At 42.7% G+C, this 13,940-nt stretch overlaps 1 protein-coding gene across 1 annotated transcript in view; it reads left to right on the top strand.

Annotated features, from left to right (window-relative positions):
• LOXHD1 (lipoxygenase homology PLAT domains 1) overlaps positions 1 to 13,940 on the top strand; it is a 140,747-nt gene that overhangs the window by 50,986 nt on the left and 75,821 nt on the right. Inside the window, exons 13-18 of the mRNA XM_086480188.1 lie at positions 201 to 355; positions 3,922 to 4,082; positions 11,043 to 11,119; positions 11,979 to 12,175; positions 12,485 to 12,677; positions 13,504 to 13,664. Of these exons, the coding sequence (XP_086336314.1) occupies positions 201 to 355; positions 3,922 to 4,082; positions 11,043 to 11,119; positions 11,979 to 12,175; positions 12,485 to 12,677; positions 13,504 to 13,664 (944 nt within the window). The remainder of the gene's footprint in view (positions 1 to 200; positions 356 to 3,921; positions 4,083 to 11,042; positions 11,120 to 11,978; positions 12,176 to 12,484; positions 12,678 to 13,503; positions 13,665 to 13,940) is intronic.

Genomic DNA, 13,940 nt, shown 5'->3' with positions numbered 1-13,940 from the left:
CTTAACACTTCAGGCCTTCCTATGTTGTTTTTTTTCTTTTCCTGGTGATAATATGGAAATGTAAAAGTCAATACATCAGCAGAAGTACCAACTGGAAGTATCACGCTTAAAATTAATAGCAAGCCTGTGGAAAACACAGTAAATTTAAATGGCTAATAATCGTGTTGCTGAAATTGTTTTATTAATTTATGTCTCTGCAGTGATAAAATACCGGGTGACAGTTTGCACTGGGACAGTAAGTGGGAGCGGCACAGATGCCAACGTCTTTGTCTGCCTCATTGGTGACCAGGGAGACACAGGGGAGCGCGTTCTCTACAACTGCATCAACACTGTCAATAAATTTGAAAAAGGCAACGTAAGTTCACACGGCAGCTCCTTAAGATGGGTTTTAAAGTATGTGTCAGTTTGTAGATTTTTTTTTTTTTTTTGAGATGTGTGTTTGTAAACTTGTCTGATTTCCTTGCCAGTTTGGTCTAGGGGAGTAGGGAGGAATAAATCACGTCCACAGAGCGTCATAACAAGTCGCAGATGGAGGGAAGTTTAGGTCAGGGACCATGTGGCTCTTGTTTGACAACGGTATGTTCATAAAAGTCTCCTGATTTGCTCCCCAGCTAAGTACTGGCTGTTGAAATTGCATCTTCAGACTGGGGAAGGCCTCTAGAAAACCTGTTCACCTTCCAAGAACAAGAGGGAACCTCTCCCCCACCATCTAGTATGGCAAAAATTTGGCCCCCAGGGCAAAGGAAAAGAAGCATCTCATTTAATGTGAAGAACATACATCAGTGGAGTACTGTGTCCAGTTCTGAGCCCCAAGAGGGACAGGGAACTATTGGATAGGGTCCAGCAGAGGGCTACTAAGGTGATGAGGGTACTGGAGCATCTCTCCTATGAGGAAAGTCTGAGAGACCTGGGGCTTTTTAGCCTGGAGAAGGGAAGGCTGAGAGGGGACCTTATCAACACTTATCAATACCTAAAGGGTGGGTGTCAAGAGGATGGGGCCAGGCTGTTGTCAGTGGTGCCCAGTGACAGGACAAGGGGCAACCGGCACAAACTGGAGCACAGGCCGTTCCTCTTGAACATGAGGAAAAACTTTACTCTCAGGGTGGCACAGCCCTGGCACAGGCTGCCCAGGGAGGTTGTGGAGACTCCTTCCCTGGAGACATTAAAAACCCGTCTGGACACGATCCTGTGTGATCTGCTCTAGGTGATCCTGTTTTAGCAGGTGGTTGGACTAGATGATCTCCAGGGGCCCCTTCCAACCCCCGCCATTCTGTGATTCTGTAACAGAGCTGAAAGCTTGATGTGTTTCCTTTATAGTTCCTCCTGTCTGCCCTCAGCCATGCTGCACCCAAATTTTGTGTCTTATTTTCAGTCTGTTTTTCAACATGTTTTGTATATGCCTGTGTCCTAAATGGAGAGAGGTGGAAACAGCCCGAACAGAGGACAGAGCTTGTTCCCTGGAAAGCTGGAGATAATGAAGAGGTCAAACTGTAGTGAAAGCCCTGGCAGTATTAACAAGCAAATAGTGTGCTGATCCTGGTCTATGGAGTCAACTTACTTAATTTGTATTCAATTATGAGGCACATTTTGGATCTCCAGGGTCCAACTTAGACTGGTAAAATGTAATTGGTATCTCCTGGAAGAGATTTTGAGAATCCAGTCACAGAACTCTGCAGATTTCTTTCCCATGGAAAGAAAATGAGATAAAAGGAGGCCACATTTTAAAAATTGACCATTAAATTTAGGCTTCTGAAATATGCATTAACACATTGGATTTGCCTTTGAGTGTCCAGAATTTCCAGCCCTTCACTGAACTCACTGTTTTTGTGGCATTTACATACTGTGAAAGTTCATTCTGCTTCTAAGTGATACAGAGGTTTGCAGACACGGACATTGCAGACAGCATATTTTTGCCTATGCATGTACATTATAGATTTTTTGGTTTTAAATGTCGGTCCAATCTGTAAAGGACAGCACTTTGCCATTTGGCAAAGTCTAGTTTTGTCAAAATGGTAGTAAAATGAGTCATGTTTTGGTGGTGGTTTCAAGTCTGTTTCAATGGAATTCCAAAGAAAGATGCTTGGTTCACAGAAGGTCCAAATATTTTAAACACAGATTACAACTATTGTTATTTTATTTTTAGTCCCAAAAATGAGTTATAGGGTACCTTGCATGAAGGGGCAAAAAAAAGGAAAAATAATTTTGGAAATCAGTTTATGTGATTAATAGTATCCAGATGCTATAAACCAAATAGAACCTGTTAATGGAAAACTGCTCTCTTGGCATGAGGTGCTGGTGAATGGATTGGAAGCTGTTTAACGATTGATTCTGACAAATGTAGAGCTCATATATTCAAGAGACTGAATGACTATATCTACACTGATTAACTCAGATAGCCTGTTAAAAAGAAATTCAGCTAAGTCAGTACAATCTCTAATCTACAGCCACTTAAACCGATAGTACCTTGATTACCAATTTAACTTGAAAAGTTTGCTTGCAGATGGAAACTAACAGCCTGTATAGAAGGTAAAATTTAAAGATGCCTCTAAATTAGATGTTTGCCCTCCAGTGGTTCCAGATAGTTACTTACTCATTAATTTATATCAGCCGTTAATAAGTAAGATGAATATCAGGCCTGATGAATTAGACTTCATTGACTTAGACTGACTCAGTGGGGTTTTGATACCTTAAATCCCCAGTTCAGCAGTTTTGAGTATGTAAGTAACACTTGTTCATGTACTTAAGCCCATCATTTAACACTTAAAACAGTGGTAACATATTTAGTTGTCTTTATTTTAAGGGTCAGCTTGGAGTTCTGAATAATGGAAAAAATGTGATGGTTTTGATAAATTTAAATATTTAAATAAATATTGCCTTGCCACCATGCTTTCTGGGAGCTAGCTGGGTATATGCTACCGCCATATGTGCTTCACAGGCTTTTGGGAGATGAAGAACGAACGGATCACAGTGTTTGGTTAGCTTTCTCTTACCTAGCGAGGCATCTCAGCCGGGTGGTAATCACAGCAGTCGTGTCTGTTTGTTGATGATATGCTTCAGATACGATATGCATTTACACACAGTATTTACCACACGTGTGTGCATCTGTACATGTGCCATAGATACGTGTCCGGCCTGGTTCCCAGAGGAGTAACTCACTCTTTCAATGCACGTGTCTTCCTTCAGCCATTGGCAGCTGCTGCTCCCACTAGACTCCTGGGTGACAGAGGTCTTGAGGGGCCATCACTTGGGCTAACCTTTAGGTTGATGATTTGAGCCCTTATCCAGGGGGAAAAAAACCCAAACAAACACTATAAAATTGCTGTCTCTTGTGGGGTATTAAGGGTTTTTAGCTGCTGGTTTAGGCTCGCACCAAGCTCTGAACACAACTCACAAAGCAGCTGGAAATAACCCAGCGCAGCCGTGCCCAGCGCTTGCATGCCAGGAAATGGCTGGGGTTAGATTGTGCTCAGCAGTCCATGTCATCTGAATTTAACGTGGGGTAATGTCTTTGAAGCGTACCTCTATAAATACCTCTGTAGGTTTGGTCTGAAGTGACCTGCCCCCAATTTCCCAGAAAGCTGATATCTGAGGAGGGGTTTGAACTTGGATTTCCTGCCTCTCTGGATGAACTTTTTAATAATCAAATTACTTTTCTTTTTTACAGTTGTGGAGGGCATGCAATGACATGGGAGATTTAAAATGCTGGCAGATCATATATTTGTAAATCTAATGTTATAGATCTAGCACAAATACTCAAGCTTTCATTATTTGGAAAATTAATTCTTACTTTCTCCTTCATCTTGTGAAGAATTATCTTGCAGCATGCCGATGATGTTGGTGTGATTGCAATAATAAATTTGGTTTGTTTGTCTGTTTTTTAAGGAGAAATATTGCCTTACCTTTTTCTTCTCCTTCTCAAAGGCTGATGAATTCTTCGTTGAAGCAGTAACGCTGAAGCAGGTGAGGAGGGTGAGGATAGGGCATGATGGCAAAGGAGGAAGCAGTGGCTGGTACCTTGCCAAAGTGATAGTGAGGGAAGAAGGACAGCCAGAAAGTGAGGCTGTGGAATTCCCCTGCTACAGGTACTGGAAACAATGCTTGCAAATTATGCCTCCATCTACCCATTTGCCAGACTTTGAAGAGCCTAGCTGTTGTTCCAAGACTGGAATTTTCTGAGCACAGCTTAATCCTTTTTATTTATTTATTAATTTATTTTTGCTAAGCCTGAAAGCAAAGAGTGTGGATTGGGAGGTTTAAGATACAGTTAACGCCCCTTGCCAAACCAACAGAATCTGAATTGTGAACTTCTCAGCAATTAGCTCAGTAACACAAAGAATTTCCAAAAGGTAAAATGCAACCTTCCAGTACCACATCCAGTGTCACTGCAATTGCCTGCTGCAGAAACACACTCTGCAATCTGGTAGTTTTATTGCATGTGTGGACGTGGTTCTGGTCCCTCACATGTACATCCCATCTTTCCAGAAGCAATGGGATGCTATTTTTGTGTTGGGAGAATGCAAAACTGTTATGCTGCCATCTTGAGAGCTCCTTGCATGAAGGGAAATGCATATCATGCAGACAGAGACAGAGATAGAGCAGAGGGCAGTAACTTACCCCATGGGTGAGTTATAAATGTATTCTTCTCTTTCCTAGACAATCAAGTGGCCAGAAGAAATTTACTGTACTAAGGCTACCCATGGGGAATGAGATGCAGCATCTGTCCTGTCACTAACTAGGGTCTGCCTCAGTGCCTCAACACTGCAGCACAAACTAGAGAGAAAGCGGTGAAAATATAAAAGACGCTAACTTCAGTGTAGTTCAGTGTCCTGTAAAGTCCCACTTGCCCTCTCAGGATGTCCACCCTGCAGGACGGAAGTCCATTGAGCTCCACTTAACAACGTCAACTACCTGTTCTAAAAAGTCATCTTGTGGGGGACAAGCGGAATCGTAAAACACAAACACAATTATTTTTAAATTGCAAACAAAGGTAAAACCCTCTAAGCTGGTTACTTGTCTTTTGTCGCTGTGAATAAGGAAGAGCTCCACTGTAATGATGGGAGTCAGCCAAATACAAAACAGGAGCCAGCCCCAGCCTCTCTGCATTGCTAAAATCCACGTCACAGCAGAGAGAAAATTCACCGGGGAGACAGCACAGAGGAGCAGATGCAATGTCATCTTGGTTGTGAAAAGCAAGCCAGCCTCTCCCTTTTCAAAGAACAAACCACCATGTTGTCATTGCTGCCTTTTGATACATATTTAACAACCATATGCTTTACCGAGTTAAGCAAGAAAGCTAGACAGGTTTTTACTTGGACATGAAGTGTCCACGTGGAGAGCTGTTTTGCTCAGGCTCCTCAGAGATATTTCTGTGTCTTACTGCACTGTGCAGCTGGCTCGTTTTAAAGATTTCCTTTTGAATTTTCTGTTTACTTGACTGATTAACTGGGTGTCTTCCCTCAGCTTGGAATGATGACCCCCCCTTCTCCTTAGCTTTATACCCGTGGATCAGAAGCATCAGAGTCCACAGAGCATTTCCCTCAGGCCAGGGACTTAAAAAGAAGGGAGAAAGAAAACCCAAGACCTTATCCCCATGGATAAGGGTGTATTCACCCTTCATGGGGTCTATTCACCCTTCATGATGTGTATTCAGCCTTCAAGTCACAAGTGATGGAATTCCACTCTTCTTACCTTTCTCAACGTCTCTTTTTCCAAGTGGTATCAGTGTTGTTTGTGTGGCTTTATTTGCTGTCCTTGTGCCATCATTATCTCTTCCTCTCAGATTGAGAAGGTAACATGACTGATCACCTCCAAACACAGGGACAGCTGCTCCCTCTCACTATCTTTGGTGCCTGTGTCTCCTGGGAGACTGAGGCATCATCGCAGTATACGGGTGTCGTCATGGAGTCTGGAGATATCTGAGGGCGAAGGTGCTCACCCACTGCATCCTCCACGTGAGGGATAAACACCTCCATGACCTGCAGCATTTGGATGTTCCCCTCCAGTCCTGTAGGCCAAGGACAGCTTATGTCCTCGCTGCTTTGGCAGATGCTCAGGGAGGCCTGCTTCACCTACTTCTTCAGAGCCAAGATGCTGAAGAAGACTTGGCCAAGAAGAGCGGCCTTCTTTAGCGAGCCAACGCAAGCGAGGTTAATTAGAGACTCCATCTGGGGGACAGCAGGGAAGCTTCTGTTTCTGCTTGGCCAGTCTGTGGCCAGCCAGTGGACATGCTGATGTTCTCATTGCCTTCATCTCTGAGATCTGATTGACTTCCACTCTTCTACACAGCACAATCGCATGGTCTGGAGAAAACAGCTTCTGCTGCCGTGTCCTTACTGAAAGCTGCTCCACTGACTTTGCAGCCTAGCTGCTACTGTGAGACAGCTTCAGGACAAAATGCCTTCCAGCAGAAACACATCTCACCCGTGCAGAAAGCTTCACAGGCTTCCTACTTCCATAAAAACTGGGCTGTACCAGCATGTGGAGAGCAGATATTATAGCAAAGGCTTGGCTAACCAGCCTCCACTATAACTGATGTCTGTAGGATATCCTTACAGATCTCCATTGCCTATAACTTGTTGAAGTCTCTGTTCTTGTTATTTACATATTCATATACACAGCTACGTTTTGTCTTTTAATTTGAAAGCTTTTTTATGACTCTACAGGAACATCTATTACCTGATAGTCACAAGAGCTCTGTGAGAAGAACTGTGTTGTACAAGGGAGCCAGCAGAGATAAAGAGAAGCTAAGTGGATTAATTGTGAGTTTGTGTCAGATTCAGGAAAAGCGTAGAGAAATAATGACTCCTAGGCCTCTGCTTTCAACTCTTAAAACAGTTGGCTGTAAAGGGAATGGCTTGCAGCTCTTAGAGTCAGTGATTTTTAAAGCGGTCATTTGATGTGTGCTTGCAAGTAACTTCTCCAAGCATTAGTTGCAGAATTACTAACACATCACTTGGATGCATAGCAGTATCATTCCTCCCGTATGACCACATGACATTATAGTATCTGCGCTTTTAGGGACTGAACACTGAATCATTCAGTGGCACAGCTGAAGAATTTCTACCTTATAATACCTGATGCGGTTTAGATATTGTGACTATGAATACCACTAGAATGTTCAGAATTGAGGAGTTCACCTTTTGTCCCAGAAATGGAGCCAAACATTTTTGAAGCTCAGAACCGAGTTCTTCAGATTTCAGTTTCACTTCAAGGCTCTGTGGAAGTCCAGGAACGGACTAGCTGACATTCTATAAAATAGACTATTTTTTATAGTATTTATATCCCAGACAGAAATGAATTTTCAGTCAGGCAAAGTCATGAGCTCGTGATAGGATAGAATTTTATATGCTATAAATCATTACAGCTCAACTGAAATCTTCAGTGATACTTCATTACATTTTTTCTAAGCATATGGACTGCACCGTCCTAATTTTTCTCCAGTACAAGCATAAGGGAACATTGTTAATTCTCTGAAGAACAACAGACAGACCATGAATGGGATGATGCATTAGGAGACTCCTGTGAAAGAACATTTATTCAGTCAAATGCCAAAAATGTTCATCATACAAAGGATCCAGAGAAACCTCCTTTTGTTGCTTAAGAATAGACTGAAATGTCTATTTTACGCATATTTATATATATAAGCTGCATTTAAAGACACACACAAATACATATGTATCTCTGAATCTAACGGATGTGTTAATCATTCTAATTGACACAGACTATCATCTGCTGGATTATGCTATATATGATTTCATACCATAACTTTTTCCAGTGCTTCCCTGACTCTCTGATCCTCTAGAAATTCTCTCTGAAGGCTCTTTCATGTCATATGTGTGTCCACTTTGGGTTATTGGATATATAATGCCTCTTTAGAACCAAGTATGTGATACAGGACACAACCACACCCTTGCAAAATCCAGTGGCATATGAATTACATACACTGAAATTGTATGGAAGCACTGATAAAACAAAGGATTTTGACAGATCTATTGTACTAGGAATACGATGGCACTGTCCTGAAAAATTCTATTTTCTGCAGCCTGATGTGTTTATAATGTGTCAATCCATTTGTGTTCAGTATAAGACTATAAACCCCTGGTTGCAATCTGCTGCTCAGTGATATGCTATTGGAATTACGCTGAAGTACAACTAGGATATTGCAGCATGTGTGCTGAACGGAACGAATACAGTGGCGTTGCTCATTCAACTAATTCCTCTGTCGCTAGAGTCGTCTTCTTGAGAAAACAGTTCTTCTGCCACTCTTGGCTGAAACAAAGAGCCTTAAGCCACTTCTGCTGATGGACCTGCCTCTTCCTCCTCTTGCCATCAATAGCTACCAACATAGGTAGAGGAATTCCTTTATCTAGGGGTGTGTCCTCTTTTTTTGATTAATTTTTGTCATCTGTCCTCACTGCCGAAACCGTTAGCATTAGCCGTGCTGCACGCAGTGATCTGTTTCTTGTGGGATGTATTTTCATCCTGACACCTTGGCGCAGAAGCAGTTCACCCAGATCCGTCCCACATTTTCCTAAAGCAGCAGCAGTGGCAATGGTGACAGAAAACAACAGCGTGTACACCAGCAACAGAAACAGCAGCTTGCAGGTCACAAAAACCAGTAGCAGGAGAGCAGAAATGGGTCCACCTTGTGAGGTTCTGCCTTCCTGAAGGCCATGCTGAATTCGGTGGCCCTGGGGTGGTGGAGTTCAGGCTCAAACTTTGTGAGTCCTCCTAGTTAACATCCATGTACACAGAAGCACCTTGACTTTTGGGATGATGTGATCCCCTAGCCATTGGATACCTGTCCAGGGACGTGAATCCTGAGCCAGCATCAAGAACTACATGATACAAAGGTATTAAGGACAAGTTCTAACAGGTAAAAAAAAATCCCCAACCCCGAAACATCAATAAAGGCTTCCTTTCTTAAGACAATAGGATGTCTTAGCATGCTCTTCTTCTGCCTTCCTTGCACTCCACCCTTACTCAGTTCTTGACATCAATTTCATGGTCTTCCCCCCAGAATTTTCAGCTCCTCTATCCCCACTACACCTCTCAGCCTCCACTGAGGCACAATACCTCACCTGATGCCCTCATATAGTGGTCGTGTGGTCATCATGTGTTCGTGTGTTTATCACCTTCATGCTGAAACCCCTTTTCAAGCCACCTGCACATGGCCACCCGCTTTACAAAATGAAAGGGAAGAATACGGGGTAGACTGCATACCCAGCAACCCACCAAAGCTTAGGAGCTGGGAGTGGAGATGTGTGTCTTTGTGGTGGGGCTGCATGCATCTCTTTTGCATGGGGATTTTGCTGCTAGTGCTTCTGGGACCAGCTGGCTCTAGCTCATGTTTGGATTTCTCTCCCAGTGCTGTTTTTCTGCATGATTTCTATGTGCTTATTGTTTTCTTGTGCGTGGGAAATGAGGGAAGACTAAAAAGATAACCTTCCTTCAGACGGACGAAATGGAGACCTATCATCCTTGGTCTTCCAAAGTATTTGGTTACTTCTTGGCCACCAAGGCAAGTTCAACTGATCACGACTATAAGCTGTGCTGGTGTATTACCAGCAGCATACAACAGGTTTGATCCAGCTTTCAGTGGGCATTTGTTCGTGTCCCCAAACCCCTGCTAATGAGGTTTTTTTGCTGGTTTCCGTGTGTGTTGGCTCATCAGAAAAATCAAAGGTGGAAACATAAAAGGGAAGTGAACTCCCCTCCTTTTTTGGTGTGAGGGTCAGCCAAGGAGAACGCGCGCGGCACAGTGACGTTGCAGAGAAGCTTGCAATACATCTGCGCTCCATGTGTTTGTGCAGAAGCAGGTCTACTGTGGTCTGGTGTCATTCACATAGCTGTGTGGCTGCCTTTAAAAAGAAACATTTTCTGGGGATTTGTTTTTCTCTTTCTAGTTCTGGGAATTATTATAGCAATTTAAATACCCTGTATGACCTGCCAGAGCTTGCTCACTTGTCCTTCGTTCACCCCCGCTGGTTTTAAGCAGTATTTTTAACTGCAAAACGTGCTGCTGCAGATAGCTGTGTACCTGGGAACAATGGGCTTTCTGGGAACCGTGCCTGCTCTCACGACGCCGTGTTTGGGGACTGAAGTGGCCCCGGTGCACCGCTGTGGGAAACCTGACCCCAAGCAGATGTTTCCAGGAATATCCTGAGTGCTGCAGCAGTCTGGTTTTGAAACAGAAAGTGAGAAACCTCTGGCAGGGCCCTTGTTGTTGTCATACACCAGTTGCTATATGGTGTATGATGGGTTTTGGGCCGTAATTCCTTCACGCCTGAGGCTGAGGGAGCAGCTGTGAAGTTTACCAGATCAGCAACTGGTTCCCCTCCATTTTCCTTTCAGATTTTTTTCCCTTGAGATCATGCTTTGTGCCCGGCTGTTCTTCATTAGTCTAGTTGGATCATTAGATTAACGTTGAGAAATAAAGGAAATCCTTCCTTTTGCTGGTATCAGCTGCCTCCACATATCCAGCCCTGAAAATGGGGACAACATGATTCATCCCCTTCCTAGTGGAGAAAAAAGCATTATATACTTATCTGTAAGAAATGGAAAAGTGGTGAAAAACTAGAGTAAGGAAATACTAAAAAAAAATACGGGGGTGGGGTGGGGGTTGTGTGGATGTGTGTAGTAACTTGGGTGCTATAAAGGTAATCAAGGTGGATAGTAATAAAGGCTGCAGGTGTTTCTGGTCAATGAGGGTCAATGCTTTCAAGAGTCTCAAACTGCCCATTTTCAGGAATAATTCGTGGCTATGGTGTTTCTGCTTTCCAGACAGATGGACAACACAGCAGATGCTTCTCTGCTGTGAGCAGGGCTCTCATGGTCTCTTGGCTTGGAAAAAAGGAGGTTTAATGTGTGACTGCTGTAGGGTCTGGTCAAGCTCCTGCAAAGTTAACAGAGATAGAGGGCCCTCTAAAAATACCTCTTTGGCTACAGTGTGGGTTTTTACTGTGTGTGGAGCCAGCCTGTATTTTGAAAGGTTTAATAGGGCATAATTATTCAAAGATAACTTACTTCTGTTTGTAAACCAGATGGCTTGACAAAAATGAGGATGATGGTCAGATTGTTCGAGAATTAGTGCCTGCTGGGGAGTCACCAATGCTAAAAAGTGAGTTTAGCTTGGGGAAAAAGAAGGTCTGGGTTGGAGCTGTGTATGCACGTATTTACTTGCTTTATAGTACTTAATAATTCGTGTCGGTTCACAGCGTATCTATCGGGCTTTTTCTTCCATTCTTATGCAAGAAGCTGCAGTAGGTCACTCAGGGGGAAATGCCTCTGACCTTTAAATCCCAGTTTATAAATGGGATTAATTTGCATAAAAGAGAATAATTGCAGCATTATTTACATAGAAAGAAACTTTGGTTTTTAATGTTGTGATTTGTTTAAGAATTGCTTTCTTGTACAGCTTTCTCCGAAGGATCTTGAATTTCCACTCCTTTAGCAGAGTAAATTCTGTTGAATAACACCGTGTTCCCAGAAGAAAATCACCAAAAAGATTACATTGTCCCCCTCTGAAGTGCCAGGGATCCAATAGTACAGTTTTCTTTAGAAAACAGTGCTTACAGAGCTCAGGTTGAGAGGGTGTTTTTTTGTTTTAGAAAAAAAGCCAAAGCTATGGAATCAAATTGTAAATATAAAAAAAGTGAAATCACTTCACTTGCCTAAACTAATTTTTATGGCTTCATAATCATCTAAAGCTGAGAGGGATGAGTACAGGATATTTTCTGTGTATTAGATACACGGATATTAGTATATCTGCTGCATCTCATATTTCGGTGGATAACTCCGAGGTGTGACAGCTTACCGAGTGTCGCTCTAAGATGCTGGATGCATGAATGGAGGAGCAAAGTCCTTTCTCTGTCTGCAGCTGAAGCCTTGCTCCCCTATATCTGTTTGAAGCCAATTGCCTGGCTGAGCACTGGAAATGCCACTCACGTGTCTGTGTTTTGTACATTATCTCACTTCAGATGTCAGTTATCACATCAGCGTGAAAACGGGTGATATCCCTGGTGCCAGCTCAGACTCCAAAGTTTTCATCAAACTCTATGGTGAAAAAGCAGACTCCAGCAAAGAGCCTCTCTTAGTCTCTGATAATGATCTAGGCAATTATTTTGAACGTGGTCGAGTGGATGAGTTTACTCTGGATACGATGGATATTGGGAAGGTAAGAATTAGTTGCAGGTGGCTCTGTACATCGTGCAAGTGTTTGAATTCGGAATCAATATAACACTCAGGATTGAATGTGGTGTAAGAATCTCTGACCTTTACATTGGCTATTACGATATACATTTTGTATAGACTATTACATCGGCAGTTTAGGGTACATGTTGGCATGTGAAGAGTGTTTTAAGTTTACAGTTAAATACATATATAATTTATTTACATGAACATGGTGGAAGAACAGGGTGCCAGGGGAAGGAGATTCTTATATATTAAGTAAATTCTGTTCTTCTGTTTGTACGCTTTTTCAAAGATCAACCGAATTCTGATTGGACACGATAACGTGGGTCTCCGGTCTGGATGGTTCCTGGCCAGTGTCCAGATCACGGTTCCAGTCCAGGGAAGGCAGTACATGTTCCCCTGCAACCGATGGCTCGACAAAGATGAAGCTGATGGCAGGGTGGAGGTGGAGATCTACCCAAGTGAGATTGTGCCTATTGAGAAATGTGAGATAAAACACATTGAGAAACGTGTGCTCTTTTATAGCTAAAACTAAATTTGTATTACTAGCATTTTTAAGGACCAGGTAGATACCAAAACCAAAAAGCTCCAGTTCCAAAGAGCTTATATTGGTGAGGAAAGTAAATTATTCTGCTCTTGTTTGGCTTTCTAAGACAGTTGAAAGAAAAATTACAGTTTTCCATCTCCATTTCCTGAGATCATATGAAAAATTTATATCCTAGGCAGTGTAACACAGCACAGGGCACTGTGCTTCTTCATTACAATATCAGTGGGTTCTGCTATTTTCACATTTACCTGCCTCACTGCCCCAGTCCTGCACCAGCACACACCCCACCCTGCCTGTATTACCCCATTGTCTGGAAGAGAGAGGCTGTTCGATAAATGAGGACCAAATCCCTACTGTCTATTTGACTTTTATCAGTAGATTCATTTTCTTTTGAGGCTATGGTTAAAATCTGCCTCAGGACCCTGAGAAAGGATGTTGTGTTTTATCTCTGCTCTGCGTACCTCCCTCCTTTGTATTATATTAAAGAGATCGTTTAACCACTCTATAGTTAATACTGAAATGAAATTCCCTTTTAAGGCTCAATTTTGCATCCCTCTGACACCGGCTTAATACTTGTAAAAGGAAAACTATTAGGTTAGTCCTCAGTGAAGAGTGGTGTTATCTCACATTTGGTTTGGATAAGAGCAAATGGTCAGCTACGTGGTCATTTGTTAAGACAAGGTAATTTAATTTCAAACCTAAGCCCTCGGGAATGTTGTTATCTGAGCTCCTCTGCTGATTTAATTGTTTTATTTTTGGACTAGTGATAAACTACGAGGTGTCTGTAGTTACTGGAGACATGCGGGCTGCAGGCACCAATGCCAAAGTCTTCATGCAGATTTACGGCGAGACTGGCAAAACGGAATTGATAATCTTAGAAAACAGATCGAACAACTTTGAACGGGGAGCCACAGATATCTTCAAGGTATGATGAAGGCAGTCATTGCCACTGCTATGAGGGGAAAGGAGTGACCAGTCAAAACTGAGACATCAATAGAGTAGCTGGCCCAATTGTACGAAACAACTGACTTCTTAACAATTACCAGGTCTGTTGATATCTGCTGTCCTCTATCTGCATTTTTGGGAGATTCTCTTTCCCTTTGGGGAAGTTTTGTGTTTCGTGGAGTGACTTTCATCTGAGGGACTAGCAGCAAAGATGTCATGGAAGAATATGGTCTAATAGCAACATTTGTTTACCTTT

This window comes from Leptosomus discolor, chromosome Z (genome assembly GCF_034619465.1).
Source record: "Leptosomus discolor isolate bLepDis1 chromosome Z, bLepDis1.hap2, whole genome shotgun sequence".
In the NCBI taxonomy this organism is placed as follows: Eukaryota; Metazoa; Chordata; class Aves; order Leptosomiformes; family Leptosomidae; genus Leptosomus; species Leptosomus discolor.
Note: the sequence above shows the minus strand (reverse complement) of the source record. Positions and strands in the feature narration are given on the sequence as shown.